Source organism: Homalodisca vitripennis, unplaced genomic scaffold, assembly GCF_021130785.1.
Source record: "Homalodisca vitripennis isolate AUS2020 unplaced genomic scaffold, UT_GWSS_2.1 ScUCBcl_2923;HRSCAF=8085, whole genome shotgun sequence".
NCBI lineage: Eukaryota > Metazoa > Arthropoda > Insecta > Hemiptera > Cicadellidae > Homalodisca > Homalodisca vitripennis.
Window position 1 is genome coordinate 42,272 of NW_025779043.1, and position 20,100 is coordinate 62,371.

The 20,100-nt window shown below is 33.9% G+C and overlaps 1 protein-coding gene across 1 annotated transcript in view; it reads right to left on the minus strand.

Moving 5' to 3' along the window:
* LOC124372332 (probable tRNA N6-adenosine threonylcarbamoyltransferase, mitochondrial) overlaps positions 1-19,701 on the minus strand; it is a 29,033-nt gene extending 9,332 nt beyond the window's left edge. The window contains exons 1-6 of the mRNA XM_046830714.1: positions 19,348-19,701; positions 12,246-12,379; positions 10,630-10,754; positions 8,805-8,933; positions 6,521-6,725; positions 4,002-4,156 (exon numbers count right to left, since the gene is read on the minus strand). Coding sequence (XP_046686670.1) covers positions 4,002-4,156; positions 6,521-6,725; positions 8,805-8,933; positions 10,630-10,754; positions 12,246-12,379; positions 19,348-19,568 — 969 coding nt within the window. The 5' untranslated portion in view covers positions 19,569-19,701. The remainder of the gene's footprint in view (positions 1-4,001; positions 4,157-6,520; positions 6,726-8,804; positions 8,934-10,629; positions 10,755-12,245; positions 12,380-19,347) is intronic.
* Positions 19,702-20,100: the final 399 nt, after the last annotated feature.

The following is a 20,100-nucleotide window of genomic DNA, read 5'->3' on the forward strand; positions in this document are numbered from 1 at the left end:
AATTTTATGGCGGAGAATGATATTAACTGGGAAGACTGTGTTGGGGTGTGTACTGATGGAGGCCGGTCAATGTCAGGCCACTACCAAGGACTGCAATCTCGCATTCGGGAAAAAGCCCCAAACGCTGTTTGGACACACTGTATTATACACCGAGAAGCACTGGCAGCAGCAAAGTTCAGTTCAGAGTTAAGTGCAGTTATAAAAACCGTGATCCAAGTAATAAATTTTATCAAAACAAGACCAATGAAAGCCCGGTTTTTTTCTAAACTATGTGATGACACAGGCGCTCAACACTCGTCGCTTTTGTACTATAGCAGTGCTCGTTGGCTATCTCTGGGCAATTCTCTGCTAAGATTGTTTGAGCTGAGGCAAGAAATCCACATTTTTCTGAGTGAAGACAATAATGCTCTTGCTGATATGTTTATTGATGAAAGTTTTCTCCTTAAACTGGCGTTCCTGACAGATATTTTTGAACGTTTGAACATTCTTAATAAGTCTTTGCAGGGGAACAATACGGATATTTTTCAATTGACCAGTAAAGTTGAAGCATTCAAGAAGAAACTTATGCTTTGGGAAAAAAGTTTGAAGAATGGAGATTGTTCGATGTTTTCAACTTTGAATCAGTTTCTTAAAGAAAACGATCTTACTCTGAAAGAAGAAATGAAAACAATGTTGACTCAGCACTTGTCTAGAGTACAAAGTTATTTTGAAGACTACCTGCCAAAAGATGAAATCAAAGCGCAGCAGTGGGTAAACGACCCTTTTCAAACTGAAATGCCTGAAAACTTCAGCAATGAAGAAGCAGAACAGCTAATTGACATTTCAACGGACTTGTCTTTGAAATCAAAATTTCAGTCCCAATCCCTGTTTGAGTTTTGGAATGGTATTAAAAACGAATTTCCACTGTTGAGCAAAAAGGCTTTGCGTGCAGTTATTCCATTTGCAAGTTCTTACCTTTGCGAGTGTGGTTTTTTTTTCCGCTGTTGCAGTGATAAAATCCAAGTATAGAGCAAAGCTTAACATTGAAAAGGAAATTCGGGTTGCTATATCAAAATTTACACCCAGGTACAATGAGCTTATAAAAGACAAACAAGCGCATCCGTCCCATTGAAACAGAAACTTATGGACTTTGTTATTTATGTATCATATTTTTCAAGTTAGCATTTCATTTCTAATATAGAATTTTCTTATAAAGGGAGTCATGTTTTTCTTATGGTTGTTTTAAGTTATTATTATTACATTTTTTTGCAATAAATCAAGTACAATCCAACTTTTGTGTGTTTAATGATGTTTTTTACCGTTGTAAGAACAAGGTAAACCTGGTGTGTTGTTAAAAAAGTAATAACAATCTTATTAACAATGCTACGTAAAGTATAATAACAAATAACTATTAAATTTTTATACTAAAAATTTAATTATTGTACTGTAAGCGCAATGCAAAACGGATAAATTATACTAGGTGCGCCGCAAAGCCATGTCTGTACTCAAAGGGAGCCGTGGACCAAAAAAGTTTGGGAACCTCTGAATTAAGGACTCCACATTATAATATGTTGCTTTTGCCCTATTAATTTGAATATATTCCAATAACACAAAAAAATATATTTACCGTCATTTTAAGCCTATAAACAAAATATGATGAGATTATGACATTTTATTCGTTGTGCACCATCTCATATTTTGTAAAGTGTCTTTGGAGTTATAAAGAAAGTTCAATATTAATATAATTAATTCGTTATAATTTCTATGTTTTGCAGATATGTTCGGATAAATAATAACGACTCATTAATTCGGATATAAAACGACTCATTAATTCGTAAGATAATAGAAATCAGAACCGTTCCGAACTGAGGTCGCTGTCAGCTGCATGTACAGGGTTTGTCAGGAATTTTCGGGATTTATCGGTACTGCTCGGCTCTGTCCCCACTCTTTCTATCTGCCTACATTAATCGCCCCATTAAACATATGCGTGAGGAGCTCGTACACGTTATAACCTAGCGAAAGCGGGTGAGGGGAAATATCCAGCAGGTAGTGGTGGGAGAGTTGCCTACAGTTTCCGGCTGTAGCCGCCACGCGCGCCACCTGACAGAGCGTTGAATAGCGCTTGCAGACCTTTCATGTCTGCCTTATTGTACCTTAACTTCAGAACTTTTTAATAAACCGTTTGCAGTTTTACACTTACTATATTCCAATCTACGAATGTCTGTATTCAATTCTTTAATAAAAATTCACGTTTTTATTTTATGAAGCGTTGAAAATACCCTTAATTTACAAACTTTCCACCTGATGTGCATAAGTTGAATCAAAATTGAAATTTCAAAAACTAATGCACGTATACAAATATTTAGTTACTTAAATGACATCAATATGTTTGTAATAGCTCAAAAAATAAGCCTACAATAAGGCAGATTCAAAACCCTTGCATCAGCGTTCACCAGAGTGGTAGAGCGCACCCTTAATGCTGCCTGCTTCCTGGAAACGTTGGGCTGTTTTTTGAACTCCTGATCATCAGGAGCATAATACACTCTTGTTTACTTAAAAAATCCATGTCAACTTAACTTAACATGATACTGGACTTCCTCAAAACTTCTGTTTTAAGATAAGGGAGGCCTGCCTTAAAACAGGTTTGAGTTTTTAAAGGAAGTGATTGTCTATTGAAGTTATTTACCTTCTGAATTTGCATGTTCATGTTTTGCCTCAATTATGTTTTAATTAATTTCAATGACCTACCATTTGTACTGGATTGAGATAGAAAGCTCTATTTTCCACTGTTCTTCTTTTATCAAGACCTTTCAAATTAGGTGTCACTTAATTGGGTCTTTACATTTAAAAATTTTGAGTCGCCTCTCCCCCCTCCTCACAAATCCCATTTTGGGGAATAGAAAAAGTTGCAAAAGCAGCTAAAAAGTTCACTTCTATTTCCTAGAAAGGTATCCCGAGTTCCATCCCTCCATCTTAATCCATCAAAAACTAGACAGAGTGTATCCATACTTTTAACTCACATTGTATGTATATATTGTTATAGAAGATATATTTATACAACTACACAAACTACGGATAAACAAAAATTAACAAATGTCTGTTGTTTACAGCAGAGAAGTGTTCCTTCACATATTAGGCAACATATGTGCTGTATTGCACGATCATAGATAGACATAGAAAATATAAACTGTATTTGTTGATTTTGCTATTTATCAATGTTTTATTTTACAGAAAATATGAGAATAACACGCTGATCCTTATTCGCATACTTCCAATCACTTATTGTTTACAATTACATGCAGCAGACTCGCAGCGATATGCGATCATACATATATAAAACAGGAATGTGATAAATATAATTCTTAAAAATATCATGATTATTTTATCTAGCTACTTTTTTTCTTACAGAAATTAAAATAATAACATAGCAATCGGTAATTTGTTTACTACCAAACAGCTACAGTAATGTTAATTTATAGTGTTTTTTTGTAAAATGCAATTTTTATTACTTTAAATGATTTTAATTTAATTTCTTTATTATCCTACATATTTACTTATGTAATAATAAACTAGGTAGATTTAATATTTTAACTAGTTTAATACTAACATGGTTTGATATACTTCTAACACTAATAAAGTAAAACTTTAACAAAGGTTAAATCTGTTTTCTTACATAAATTTGAAATCATCATGAGCCTAAAGCCTAAAAATCCTTCTACATCCTATCACTAAAATGTGAAGAATTAATTCTTAATCCAGTAAAAGAACAAATCACTTTTGGCTTTCAAAAACCTAATGTTACATGATTCTGTTCACAAAGGAGTTTCTAAAGCGCAAAATTAAGTAATAGGATAGTCTGAAAATGACTTTAAATACTACAGCAGAAGTAATTAATAATTATTAATGTTGTATTCAAAGTAATACTATTCAATTTTCATACACAAAGGATAATTGCACTGAACTCATTTGAGTCTGATTATTTGAATTTCTTAAATTTAAAATACAACATATTAATAACATACCAGGTTCCGTCTGTTAGGAGGAATTAGTTGTTTAAGGTTGGCATACTCGATGGCACGCTGCACTCGATGACAAATATGTATGGCAATACTGTGTTGGAGACTAGCACACACGTCATAGAGGACGGGCTTAGGTATTGTCTGGCCTCCGGTCACTTCTACACAATCAAATTTTTTTTAAAGTCACTTACAATTGATCGATAAGGAAAATTACTAACCTATAGTCAAACTTTTCCCATGCAACTTTGTCAAATACAAATAAATCAACATGTTGACTGTGTCAGATGCCTTACGGCGCAGGAGCTGAGATAGCCGTTCAGTCTCATTCCATAGAGACCAGCAGTGAAGGAGTTAAAATGAAATAATGTATTTGAGTGTAATAATTTATGGGAGTTATAACTAGTAGAAGTCCACAAAAACAAACAAAAAGAAGATCAGTAAAATTAATAGTTCATTTTAATTAGCCTACTAATTCATTTTAATGTTTTAAGTAGTCAGTTACACTTCCGATAATATTAACAACTTTAAAAATTTTTGTAAAACCAACTAGTCCAAGTAAGTAAGAGCGAGAGCTTTTTGATAGACTGTTTGCCATAAGATATATTTGCTGATATTGATCAAGGGGCATTTTCTCATTGTGATTGCTATTATAACACACAGATAATAGTCAAAAGAATTCAACTTTAAAAAAATGGGTTAGGTAATTCTTTTACCAACATTGTAGGGTCTAGTCATACTGCCTTGTAACTGTATCTAACCACCTTCCTTATATCAGCCAAGTACAATGAATGACTGACTGGCTAGGACAAAGAATACGATTAGAATTAAAGAAATCTTGGACCCTCTCAATCCTTTAGGTAGCAATAAGAAGACTTGGAGGGAGTCAAATTCATCAGCATACTGATACTCTCCTTGACTGTCATTTCTCAGGTTGACTCTTCAGAGACACTGTCACAAGCAACATAAGTCTTCCCATGCCTTCAGCCAAAGGCAAACCTGGACCAGAGGATTACTTAGGGCGAAGTCACTGCCTCTAAAGTCAAGTAGTCAAGTGAAAAGTTCAGCTCATTTAATTCTCATGGTGAGCTTCTCCATCCTTTTAATTAACGCTTTTCAAATAAGGTCCTGAAATAGTGTAGCACTTTTTGTTTGAACACTTTTAAGACAAGTAAATCCTTCGGATATGTACCTCAGTTAAGAATAATCATTAATGAGGTGTTTCTTCTTATGCATATTCGTAGTAACTACATTATTATAAAATCCCTTAAACCTGTTTGTATCTCATTTCTTCTTACGACGTTTGAAAGCCTTTTAAACTGCCACATTCAGAAAGGAGTGTTTAACACTTTGAGTGCTAGCTCTGAAATAAGTGGATAATAATAGATAGCTGACCATTTTGAGTGAGTTTGGAAACTGATAAGCTATAAAAAAGATACTGACATTACTGAGTCCCTATGTTTTCTTCTTTATTGTGATGCAGATATTTTTTATTATTTAATTATAAACAACAACTGTATATAACTTTTTAAAACAAATATTCATAAACAAAGTTTTTTCAACAAAGAAACAAACCCCTATTTTAGAATATGTTTGAATTGCTTATTCACACACAAAACTGTACAATAAATGACATATGAGTATAATTTTATTGAAGTTGAAAATATGTCTCACCAATGACAACATTAATCTTAGCAGATGTTAATGACTGGAAGGAAAAGACTATTTGGTAGGATTTTTCTAATTATTGTTGAAGAGAACTCCAGACATCCAGCATTATGTATGATATAATCATAACAATAATTTCTTTATTGCATTAGAACAATTTACTTAACAGTTATTTAAACTGTCAAAAATTAGCTATAAACTTAATATTTAAAACACATTGTATTTGTAATTATTCGCCACACAAAAAAGCAAATGTATGATCAGACCCAGACCATTCTTTGTTTTTGTCGAGTAAATTTATCACAAAATAGAAAACATTTAGCACTAAATGGAGCATTAAATGAGTCTTGAGTAGTTCCATGCCTCAAGAAACATATTGATGAGCCTGACATCAACTCGTTCTGGAAAATGTTCGGAAACCATCAACCAGTTGCTTTAAATCCAGAAGTAATCCCTACATCTTGTTTCATAGTAATGAACAGGACTGCCTTGAACAACATAACACTGAAACTAACAGTACACAGTCACTTTTATAAAGTACAAAGTCCACAAAGTCAGAAATCAAAACTCCCTAAAAGCATCTCTACATGACTGAAATTCAATTTAGCAACGATTACAACTATATTTTAGTTTCAATAAATGTTCCATTTTATAGCTTGTCTGTCTTCTCACAATCCTTTTTGTTTATTTACACATAGTGTATGATTGGAAATTGATGTGCAATGAAAATATTTTGACAGAATTTCAGAGTCTGTATAATCTCAATAAACCAATTTTAATACAAGAAAAGTCTTAGTTGTTTATAGATTTTTAACTAATAGATTAAAAAAATAAAATGCACTATACGTTACACTGACCGTACTTTTTCTCTTCAGCCATTGTGATCCGGTGGATTGAGTTCTTGAAGCCAGAGAAGCTGAAGTCACAATTTCTGTAAGTGCGCATGGGGATGCCAAACTCGTAAGCTTTGGGGTTTCCTCTGGATGCTGCCAACTCTATGGCTTGGCCCCCACTCATTGAGCGGAATTCCAAGATGTTCCTTAGTTTTAGCCGTCTTGCCGCCTACAAAGCAATCCAGGTATAATGAGTTCTCAATGTAAATGTGATACCAACCAAAAATAGAATAGCCACATGGTTGTTTAATTATTTTTTTACTTTAAGCTATTTTCAATTTGTTTGGTTGGATCAGATTGGCAGGCCAGCATTAAATTAAAAACTAATGTAACCTGATACCCCAATGAGTGCTTTTCAAATTTAATTGGATTTTTTAAATATATGTTGGTTAATGTCCAAAGTGATATGCTGTAATCCATTTCTTTACAGACAACATTACAGAATAGACACATATACACCAGACACATTATTACAGAAACAGACAATATCAGTGAAAAGAGTGTTTGTGAGCATGAGAGTAGGAAATTATATTGATCGTGTGAAACAGGCCTTTTATGAGAAACATTACAAGGCATATCCGGAAAGTAAGTGTACTAAGGCTCTCACGATCAGAAGGATTATTTTTCGATATGTTGGCTATACTTCCATGTAGCCTGATTTCTCCCAGTTTCTAGGTCAATAAGTTGAGAACTGTCGATGCGACAATACGTTTCGTGAAAAATGTCAATCCAATCTCCCTCCAAGTGTAAAATATATGGCATCATCCTGTATCATGTTTGGAAGGGAAAACTCTGATTGAGGTTTATAATGAGGTAAAAACTGCATATGGTGATAAAGCTATACATTACACGAGTGTGTTTATGTGGTTTCACAAGTTTAAAAATGGTTGTTTGTCTGTGCATGATGATCAGATACGAAAGACCTTCAATTATGACTGAAATTCTGGAAAAAAAAAATTGAAAATGTGCTCCATACCAATCGCAAATCGATTGTAGATGAACTTTCTGCAATATTTCTACTAATCTCTAAATCTCTGCTACACGAAACCACCACAGAAACCCTTGGTTATCGGAAAATGTCCACAAGGTGGGTCCCAAAACAGTTGATAGACCAACACAAATTGAATCTGAGAGTGGAGACAGGGCAAGAGTTTTTGAGACTCTACAAACTCCATTCAAATAAATTTCTCCACTCCATTGTTTGAAATGATGTATATTTTATCTCATTATAACCCTCAACTGGAGTTTTTTTTCCCTTTCAAATGGAAAAGGAATGCTTTAAATTTTCTTTTGTTTCAGTTTTTCATTTCAGTTTTACCGAGTTTTCAACAATAACTTTAAGTCCATTTAAATAAGTTTACTTATGATTGTGTTACTGAATTCATCATTATCTTCTCTCTACTTGTTATCAAATTCATCTAGTGATAAGTTATTAAGGTTGGTGGGACATATACAATTTTTTGAAAATATTTAATTTTACCATTTCCAAAATGAAAAAACAAGGTAGCAGGACGCCACAACCATCACATACCATGTAACAGACTTCGCTGATGCTATATGCAATATTTCAAGTCTCATTTCATTCTCAAAACTTTTAAATCTCCCCGATAAACAAAGGAGATATTATGTCAGTCTACTGAATCATAGGTTTCAATGGCGTTAAGCCAAATTCCAGGGTGGGACATTCACCATCATACAACTCATTCATGCCTAAGTAAAAATGAATTTTCAAACTAAATTTAAAACCTACAGATAAAATTTCTCAAGATATCTTGCTAAACAATACATTCATATTATGGCTTATTAAGTCAGGTTTCATAGCAGTGTTTACATATTGAAAGTGTACAAAAAAATACTAATGATAATATGTTACTTGTTAAAAGTTTATAAGACTACACTCAGTTTGTTTGGAAATGTGTTTATTCTGTAATATTCTCTTTGCCATCATGATCATCCATAAAGCCAATATAAAAATATTACCTAACACTTGGCCAAACACCATAGGGTATCATGCACCATCACCGAACTTAGTATTATCAATACAGAAGTGAAACTTCATGTAACATTTCAAGTCTGTAGGTTTTCGACTTATCCTGTGGACAGACAGACAGAAATAAAATTTTTCCAGTCCCTCAAGTGATAGGGGACTTTGCTAACACTCAGCAAGTAATAATGTTTAGTGCTGCATACTTACAGTTTATGTGACTTCAATAAAATAAACTTAATTGAATCTGTTTGAAGAACTAACTTTGTCCAGAACTTCTCCAGGAGCGTCATCTCGACTCTGACCAATCAGCTGGAAGTGTGTGGCTGACTGTGCAACAGCCAAAAGACAGTGGCCTCCAGAGATCAGCAACACCAGGAATGGGAACTCCACCTTTAATGACATGGACCACAGACTTTTTCAAATCAGTTTTTGTTGGTTGGTGAAGTATTATAAAAACTACTTTTACAAAGTAAGGGGTAACCCAAAAAACCTCCTGTATTTTGATTACCTGCATCATTATCAGTAGACAAGCAAGAGGAGTGGGGTGGTCATTTCCTTCACTATATCCTATCCTTATTTAATCGCCAGGTCAGGAGTTCATCATGCTTTTACAGTAGAAAAGTTATTCTAAAATAACAGTTCTGTAATTTTGGAACAAAGAGCATTTTCATTTATGTTTTAAAATTCCACGAAATGAACAAGTTCCTGAACAAAAGACTATCTTATGGTGGGTAGAGAATTTTTGAAAAACAGGTTCAGCATTGAAAAAAATTATGTGGTAGACCCCTAAGTGCTCGAACCCCTAAAATATTGAAACTGTGAGCAGTCACGTTCTGCAAGAAAACGTGCTGTGACTGATAGGTTTTCTGGTATTAGAAGCGTTTTAATAAGACCTACAAATTTCACTCATAAAAAGTTCAAATGATTCCACAACACACTTTTTAAAACCATCATTTCATCACTTTTTGCCTGGAACAGTGATAAGCTCATTTTCATTTGAGCAGATGGGTCGACAAACAAAACTTTTGGTATTGGTCTGATCACAACCTTCAAATCCGAAATCAGAGACCATTGCATTCTGATAACGTGAAGGTATTTGAGCGATCTATAAAGATGGCAGTATTGTTCCTTATTTGTTTGTAGCAATAGAGAAAGGTGTTATAACAACATTAACGTTCCAACGTTATATTGCTGTGCTTGAAAACTTTATAATACCTCAACTACAAAACTTGGGGATGGACAACCTTGATGTATGGTTTCAGCAATATGATTCTATGTCCCAGAATGATCGCGTATCCATGGAAGCACTAAGAGCCCGTATCCCTTGACAATTTGTCTCGTTCCATGATAATTTTGATTTTCCAGCATGATTCCGAGACCTAACTCCTAATGAATTTTTCCTATAGGGTTTTTAAAAATTTAAGGTCTATAGACACAGGCCTCAAACTCCAGAAGATATGAAGATGGATATTCAAGAGGAGATAACCATGTATTCCTATAACCATCCATTTTCTCACATTAAGTGTGGTATTATATTATGTGAACATCAAAATTAATGCCTTAAATCTGAAATTTATAAATTTAATTTTAGTCATATTAAAATCTTTTTTCTAATAGGCCTACACAAACTGCTTAATACACAAATATCATTGTTATTTATTTGTACACAGCCATTTTTATTTTTATTTGAGTATGAAATTGCAATTTCATTTGCAAATCCACTAATTTGACAATTGAAATCTTGAAGCAGCAGGTCATTAATATATAAAATGAATAGATCAGTAGAAATAATCAATTTCTGTAGGATGCCTACCTCAATGGCATGAGAGTTAATGTTTATCTGTATTCACCTGCTCGATTTAACCGACTGGTGGGAAGAAAATTAAATAAAGGAGGGCTATTTCAAATTCAATCAATTTGGGAAAAAGGTCTAACATTATTACCTTAAACTACTCATTTGTTTCCTAACATTATTCTTCTTGTTTATCTTGACGAAATGCTTAGAACTTCTGTAACAAATTAAGACAGTGTGGTAATTGTAATTTTTATTTTAAAAGTTACATTTTAAAAGAAATGGGTCACTCACCTGTTCAACCATCCTAATGGTGAGAGCGTGGGCTTCCATGTGATGTATTGGAATGAAAGGTTTTTTTGAAATTTTTGATAAGTGCTTTCCGTATTGCATTCCAATAATTAAAGACAAAGGAAGTCCTGGCAAAAGAAAATATGGGTAAGACAAAAATAACAATAACCCAATAGTAGAACATGAAAAATCTAACTTAGTTTAATAAACAGATTACTGATTCAAATTTATCATGTTAAGTAGGAAAATAAAAAAAATTTCTAGCACATAGCAAATACCATGACACTGAACTGAAACCATATTCATCCTCGGTCTCAATTTACAAAAAAATTATAAATCATTATTGAATTTTAATCCTATTACTCCCTTCTGCACTTGTTTTATCCCAACTATTTAAGTCCTTGTTTGAAGTTCATTCATTACAATGGAAGATTTTAAGATATAACAGCAATATAGTTATCTTTCATTGTTAAATGTTGCAATAGTATAAACACTTCTCTTGTTTAGTTTGTAACAGTTAACAATGGCAAATATCCAGAATGCTGTTATAACTTATTTTTGTTAACATTAGTTGTTTAAACAATTTAAACAGAGTTTTAAACTATTTTAAGTGATTTTATTAATAAATTTGTTGATATTCCAAACCAATTAAACTACACGAAACTAAGTGTATGTCCTTTATGAGATAACCTCTAAATTTCAATGATGCCTCATATCTAGGATTTTTTTTTGGATAATATTCTTTTAATTCTGAAACGTCACAGAAGTAATATAGTAACCGACTGGCCTACTTTGACGAAACCATCCCACCACCAAGTAGTTAACCGTTTTCTCACAAGATATCAACACTATTCAGTTTTAATTTTGTTTCTGTGTTCTACGGAATAATAGGAATAGAATAATTTTACTTTGCAGACTGACAATTCGTTAGTAAATAAATTGGTAGGTCGTAGATTTACTCAAAACTGTATTTTACCATATATTTTAGACTCTTTGCAACAACTGTTTGGTGTTGAATGTTTTTTAGTGTGTTAAAGTCAACATAGCTCCTAATAACGGAGTATGAAATAATTTTGTAAATTTTAACAGCTTTTAAATTGGAGCTTAAGTAACCTAACCTCAAAATTCAATAACTAAGGAAAGTCTACAGATATTTTAATATTTCCAGATGATGCGAAATGTCGGACAAATTTTCATCAATAATAATATGAGTAAACTGATCGAACAGTTAGAAAACACGTCACTGTCAAATACTATAACATTAGGGAAGTGTTTCGTTATTTTCCTAATCATATATAGTGTTGTATGTTGTTGCAGTTTATATTTCCCTTTTAATCTGTAACAGATTTTTCATTAACATCAACTTCTGTTAGTTCAGATCAGATGTTTATATAATGGATGGTTTATGTTTTTGGTAAACCTGTCATTTTACTTTGAAAGCATGTGAAAAACATAAACATGCGTGACACGAAACAAAAGTTTTTCCTGAGCAAAACATACATCCATAGCCCACCCAAAGAATTAGGCACTTCAATAAAAGGTTACAAAAGGTGACTTCAATTTCAAGAGCTTTTTTAAAAACTAAACATCATTACTCCAAAACTACTTAAATAACATACCAGGTTTAAGAGTTGTAGCGATGGCATCAACATCAGCAATTTTCATGTTGGCAGCATCCAATGCCTTTTTGACCACATTCTGTATGGCTGCCTTGTGCAGATCTCTGGCTACTGGAGGAATTATTCCTCCATGCCTCATTTCAAAACAAAACATTCAATATAAATGTCAGTTAATAAATGACGGATTAGTTATTTTCCTGTAGGTCTACTGTCTATGCTTTCAAAGTTTTGAAAACACGTATATGTAATATTACAACCACACCAACTAAGATATTTCAATAAGTGTCAATAATTATTTTGTAATGTTAAAAATATTTTGATGTACTGCTCATTCCCATTTACAATACCTGTCTCTCACCCCTCCCCCAACACAATTGACAAGCTTCTATTCAGTTGGGAAAAATAACGAAGTACAAGTCACAATATGATTTCTGAAAACTGTTAACAGTTTGTCATATCAAAAGGTTCATAATTCATTTATATTTAAGTGCATATCCTAGATTTAAAGTTAATTGTTTGGAACTTGATTTTGTAATGATATTTTTACAGTTTGCATTTTATCCCACACAATATCAATGATTTGTATAGCATGCAATATAAGAGTAGCTTTCTGACAGTGATAAATATTTTAATGTATGATTACCAACAATCGTTTCTACTGAGTAGGCTTATCATAAAATAACCATGTAAAACAATGATCGCAGCTTCTCCTTGGATTGGACTCCTAAACGTTCCTTTCCTTACAAGCAGCCCATCCACCAGACTACTGGATGTGATTTATAGGCTGATAACTTTAATCATAATTGTAGCGCATTTTACTCGTTCTTCTGATCAAAACTACATGGTTTTAGGGAGCGATGACCAAAAATAATGAAGTTTTGTAATACTGAAAACGAAACATTTTGTTGCTCCTACATGTACTGCCCTTCTTGTTATTTGTGTTTTTCAGTGTTATCTACAGCTGATGTCTATTCTAAGCATTTCATTGTCAGTACTATATCCTCTAGTGTCTCGTCTATTATTGTACAGTCCCTTGTACCAACTTTGTAACCATGGTGTCCATTACTCAACTACCTTATCCTTAATACCATCAACTATTTTTAAGCATGTTTGGAAAATTATCTAACTTATGTGGTATATGAGTTTTGAGTTTGTAACCACTTTTAACCCTTTCTGAGAGGAGACCACTACTTTGGCTAAAACTTTGGAGTCTCAGGTGGTCGTCCTCTTAACTCGCCGGGCCAGGCATAGTGGTCAGTCGTAGGTGGTTGGTCGACGAATGCAGACGTATTGTGACCTGTATTCTGTAGTTTTGGTTTTAATAATTAGTGTTGTTTAGTTTTTTATTAAGTGCATTTTTTGGGGTTAGTGAAGATGACACACAACATGGTGGTTGTAATTCCTGACTTAGGCGTGTCAACACTCTGGTAAGATTTGTTTATTTTAACCTAGTTTGTAGTTATGTGTTAGGTTAGTTATTTACCTAAAGAAGAGATCAGATTACAAATCTCGAAACGTAGTGTTACTGAATTTTTGTTTTAATGATAGTTATTATGGTGCTTCTTTCAAACATTGGTAATTGTTTATTGCCAATTTTAATATTTGTTGGTTTTCAACAGGAAAATGCTTAAATATGAAATTTTAAAAATCACAGATAATTAAATTTTGGAGACCAGAATTTTTTGATGTGACAACGTCTTAAATTAGGTTGCGGCTCGGAGTCACTCATGAAAAAGTGTAACGCCCGGTAACGTTATGATGCCCGTCCAGTGGGTCCGCCGCACGGGATCCGCACGGGATAAAGCAGATAACTGTGGGTCCGCCGCACGGGATAAAGCAGATAACTATGTTTATTCGTGAAAATGTGGAGTGCTTAGATTCGTCATTTACAACAACTACAACAATAAAGGTAAATAATTGTACACTGATATTTCATTATCGTAAACTATGATTGATTGATTAATTGTTAGATTGACACAAAAGTTGAGAAACTGAGTTTATAGGTTATGTCATACTATTGACAAATGTTGATAGTGTTAAGTAAATTATTAGTTTAAATCACTCTGCAATCAATCATAATTCAGTCGATTGAGAAGAAACAGCGCGTATTGCTAGTCAAACATTTAAAATAACAAATTATAACCTCTAACCTGTCATAACAATGCGACCAAACAAACGAACTAAACCGACCAATCACCAAGCGCGGAGTTAGAATTTAACTGTGTTTAGCAAGAATTTCAAATTCCAATTTTAGTAAATGTTTTATTCAACTTTACCATTTACAATAACAAATTTTAATTAATTTCAAATTATGTACAATGTTTTAGTAAACAAAATATATTTCTATAGTTAAAATTTGTGCAATTCTTATTTTCATTCAATTCCTTGTTCCTATTGTGCAATTTAATAATATTCATATCAATAAATATTCTACCGAGAAAAAGACGTTGTCACGTAAAATCTTCGCCCGTAAAACCGACTTTACAGGCAACCATAATTTTTTAATCTCTTAAAAGCACTATTATTGAATGAGCTAACAGTAATGCCTCCGACCATCAGCACAGACTAAGGCAGCACCTTCATTGCAGCCCCACACTGATGGCAACAAATGAAAAACATCCCTTGAGATTGTATTGTTTAGTAAAATATAAAATTCAAGAAGGTTGATCGATAATTTCACTAAATATTACCATATTAAATCCATGCCAAACACAAGCAATAGTGTAGCGTCAGCTATTTATAGGACTATGGCTGCGCATCTCAAATCCTAGACTATCAATCAATATAAAAGTATCTATGGTCCTTAATAACAAACATATTTTTTTAATTAAAATGTGAATTTAATATTAACAGTGATCAAACAAACTATCATAACCAAGATTAGGAAAACTGAAGGCGACAATATTTGCTCCTCTCACAGTTACATTTGTTTCTTTTCCACACAGGTTTCAAATAATGGGTTTTTCGGTACGAGTCGGGTAGGGTACGATAAGCGGACCCGGTTTTTTATATCGAAATTGGCAAACAATATTACTTAAAATCATAACCACCGATATAATCAATCGATAATGATTAACACGTTCACGACGACCAATATTTACTGCAGTTTCTAATATGACGACGCCATTTTAGGTATAGTATGACCTGTGGACGAAATTGAGATTTTCGCACAAAGAGGCCTGTTATGACTATATAAAAGGCCATGCGTCATCGAAAACTAAAAATATTATTGCAAACATATGATTTTCAAAATTTTTTTGCGTGACCCACCGGTGGGTCACGACGCGTATTCTAAATACTGTATTACAAAGGCGCGTCGTGACCCACCGGTGAGTCACGCTGTATTTCAGCTGTTCTCATAGCCCACGTGTTCCGCGCTCCGTTTCGTGCTCAGCCAGACTGCTTGGCGCCAAATAACACGTGAGCCAATCGTTTTGCTCCATTTGTTCCAATCGTTTTGCTCCATTTGTTCCAATCGTTTTTGCTCCATTTGTTTACAATGTAATTTATTTGTTCTAACCTCACTTACACCAGTTGTACTTCGTGGTCTCACATCGTTTACATTTATTTTCGTTTGTGAACATTGTAGGTGCAAAGTGACTGGTAAAAATGGATGACTGTGATATAGAAGACGCGTTGTTCTCTGACATTTCAGAACTTAGTGAACTTCAATACTCTGGAAGTGAGTATGTTCCATCGAATTCTGTGAATAGTGAATCAGAAGATGAAGTTACGGAGGACGAAGATGAAACGATAAATACAACTGCACTATTGTCCTCTGTAAGTAATTGTGTAAACACTGTAAATAGTTTAGGTGCCAGTATTCAAAACTATGGTCAGGCTAATGATAACCGACCTGGACCATCACATACTATATCTCCTGCATCTAATGAATCTACTGTGGATAATGCAAATGATGTAGGTATTCAAAACAATGGCAGGCCTAATACCAACGAACCTGAACCATCACGTACTACATCTCCTGCAGTTGATGAAGCTACTGGTAGTGATAACTGGAGTGACTGTACATTAACTGAGAGGGATTTCCCTTTCACTGGAGAAGAGGGTTTGATGTATGACTTTGATAGAAGCGATCCCATGACAGTTTACAGGCAGTTTTTTACTGATTAGGTTTTACAGTTAATAGTAACTGAAACCAACAGGAACGCTCGTAATTACTTATCAAGTCATGAGGTAAGAAGACGATCTCTAATGAGAAAACTGGTTAGACTGTGACGAGATAGAAATTATGAAGTTTTTTGGAATCATTTTGATAATGGGAATATGCCCTCTTCCACAACTCAGACTGTATTGGTCCAAGAATAAACTTTTTGAAAATGAAGTAATTAAAAAAAACCATGAAAAGGGACCGTTTTGAGGCAATTCTCAAATGCCTCCATTTTTCTAACAATGAGGAAGTAGCAGAAACAGAGCCAAGGCTTGCCAAAATTAAGAAAATTGTTGATATGCTGAACAAAAATTTTCAATCAGTTATGAAGCCAGGAGAAAACATTGTCATCGACGAAACAATGGTGCCTTGGCGTGGGCGCCTTCATTTTAGGCAATACAACCCCAACAAGACACACAAGTATGGAATCAAAGTGTACAAGTTTTGTTCTGGTGAAGCATACACGTACAATTGTAAAATTTATGCAGGTACAAATGATATTACAGGGAATGAAGGACATGCCCAGAAAATAATACTTCTGTTAGCTTCTGATTTGTTGCTTCAGGGTCGCACTATATTTGCCGACAACTTCTATAATTCTGTTCCTCTCGCAGAATTTCTTCTCCACAAAAGAACATACTTATGTGGCACCCTTCGTGCAGACAGGGTCAATAATCCAAAAGAGCTCGTCAAGAAAAATATCAAAAGAGGCGAAGTATCTGCTCTTCAAAACGAAAGGGGAGTCAAAGTTATACTCTGGAAAGATAAAAGGCGTGTCCTCATGATTTCTACCCGTGCAGAAGACCAAGGGATTTTAAAAGACACTGGTAGAAAAAATAGCAAAGGACAACCTATTTTAAAGCCGTCGGCAGTGCTGGCATACAATGGAGCCAAAAAGGGAGTTGATGTTTCTGACCAGCTGTCGTCGTATTATACCCCTCTCAGAAAAACCATTCGGTGGTACATGAAAGTAGCATTTGAGCTTCTTATTGGCACATGCGTGGTTAATTCACTTGTAGTATACAACCACGGTAAACCTAAAAAGGACCATATGGACATGTTAGGCTTCCGGTTAGCACTTATAAGTAAAATGATTGCTAGCCCAGTGACCAACAGAATACAAACACCGGCTCTGCGTGCACCAGATGGAGAAGTAAGAAGGCGGCCTTTGTTGACCCACAAACTATCTCAGCGGGAAGGACCTGCCCGGACTTCTCGCAAAAGATGTCTGCCGTGTTAAGTGAACTGGCCGACAGACTTGGAACTAGTGAGGCGAGGAAGAAAGCAAGAAAAGTCACTACATTTTGCAATGATTGTCCTAATTCTCCTTCTATGTGTATCTTATGTTTTAACTCTAAGCACAAGTAAATTGTAAAAACATTACTCACTCTTGCATTGTTTGCCATATAGTTATATATCTTACTATGTTTTTCAAAGTTAATAACGTTTTTTTTTAAATCCATGTTTCTGATATTACACATGCTGCATTTTATAATAAACCGTTGTCCATATAGGCAACATGAAAAATACTAGTGTTTATATTTTTAAATCCTATAATATCACTGTGTTAGTAAACGTGTTCCTGATATACCTACATGTTCCCACAATCTTCCTGGTGGACGTGGTTAACATTAAACGGCCAATTCTTTGACTGTATAAAATCTACAGCCATATAGAAAACGCATTGTTACGTGACTCACCGGTGGGTCACGACATCCATTTGTAATGACCGTTGTGACCCACCGGTGGGTCACGTCGTCCTTTACGAATGGGTCCGTGACCCACCGGTGGGTCACGTCGTCGTGAACGTGTTAATTATTTCGAAAAAATAACTTAAATAATCTATATCAACAGCTGTAAACACTTTCAAATAATAACGTAAGGTAATATTTCAAATTTACATATAAGTAACATTTGATTAATAAAAATGGCAGTCAATTTTCGAAAACTACACGATGTTGCTTTGAAAGATGATAAGACATGTTTTACGTGGCTTCAACATGTTGGACTCGTACCGAAAAATCCATTATGTGAAATTTGTGGGAAAGAAAAAAACTGTAACTGTGAGAGGAGCAAATATGGTCTCTTCAGTTTTCCCAATATTGCTTATAATAGTTATTTGTTTCATCACTGTAAATATTAAATCCATATTTTAATTTAAAACATATGACTGTTATTAAAGGACTATAGGCCTAGATACTTTTATAGCGATTGATAGTCTAGGACTTGAGATGCGAATATTAGGTATCGATGATTACATTTTTCTATATAAAAAACCGGGTCTGCTTATCGTACCCTACCCTGAGTTTTACATGTTGAAGCCACGAAAAACATGTCTTATCATCTTTCAAAGCAATGTTGAGTAGTTTTCTAAAATTTTATATATATATATATATATATATATATATTATTTACGTTAATTGTTGAAAATAATTAATTAGTTTTGGTTATTTTATTGATGGTTATGATTAAGTAATATCGTTTACCAATTTCGATATAAAAACCGGATCCACTTATCATACCCAATCCAAATACAATAATGGAAAGTTAATCTTAGGTCTTAAATTATTTATATTATCAAATTAGCTTTTATCCACAATAATAGTTATACTATAAAATAGCTAGTAATTATGATTAGGTGAATTACAAGTTGTTTGCTCTCTAAAGTTGTTTCCTAGCTCTCATTTATAGGTGGAAGTATGCGTGAACAGACCCTCCAGATTATTAATATTTTAGTGATAAGTATCTTGAATATTGAGGGATGTTTTTCATTCCTTGCCATTAGTGCGGGGCCAACTAAGCTCAAACTGTTAGTCCACTGTTCTTTTCCATCCCATTATCAAGGAGAGGAGGGTTGGTCTTCTGTCATTTAAAGCCATACAATTGTAACTAGGGCTACATATTGTAAGATCAAGAGATATATTAAATACTTACTCGAGATGTATTTCTTGCTGTGAATGAAGTGATTCTCCAAGAATATGTCCTTCATTGTTTACAATTGCACATCCTGTGTCATCACAACTTGTCTCTATTCCCAATATTGTAACTGATCTTTTAAAAACTAGGTTAGGTTCATTTTTTAATGCGCTCCTGAAACATTTGCAAAGTTTTTGTGGCGATAAGCTTAATTGAAGTGTTTTGCAAACACTATGCATTTCAAATGTAAAAAATAAATAAAGTTATAATTCACTAAATCTTATTACTTCATGAAAACAACATTTATGTTTCAATCAGCTGCTTCAATTCACCAAGAAACATTCATAGTTCACCATTGTTTTTGTATGATGTCTGATAATACTCAGCAGACGACGCAACCCGACAGCGAGATCACAATCAGGCCATCTTGATCTAGTACCGCCATAACCTCTATTTATACTCATTGCACTTCATACTATCATACATGGAGTAAAGAAGTCTTTATGAGTTCGTTTTAGAGAAAGCTTTATCCCTATGATAATCAATGATTTCCACTTAATCGTAGTTCAAACTGACAAAGAGGATTGTTCACCAGAATTTTCAAGGGATTAGCTAAAACATGACACGGTAGAAACTTTCATCAAACTAAATTTATTAATCATTTTCTGTGGCAAAACAATTAGTTAATATCGTATTTATCGCTCTGATTTCAAATGTTGTTTAAATGGATTTTTTTGAAGCGACTACTTTTGATGTGGTATGGATTTTTGT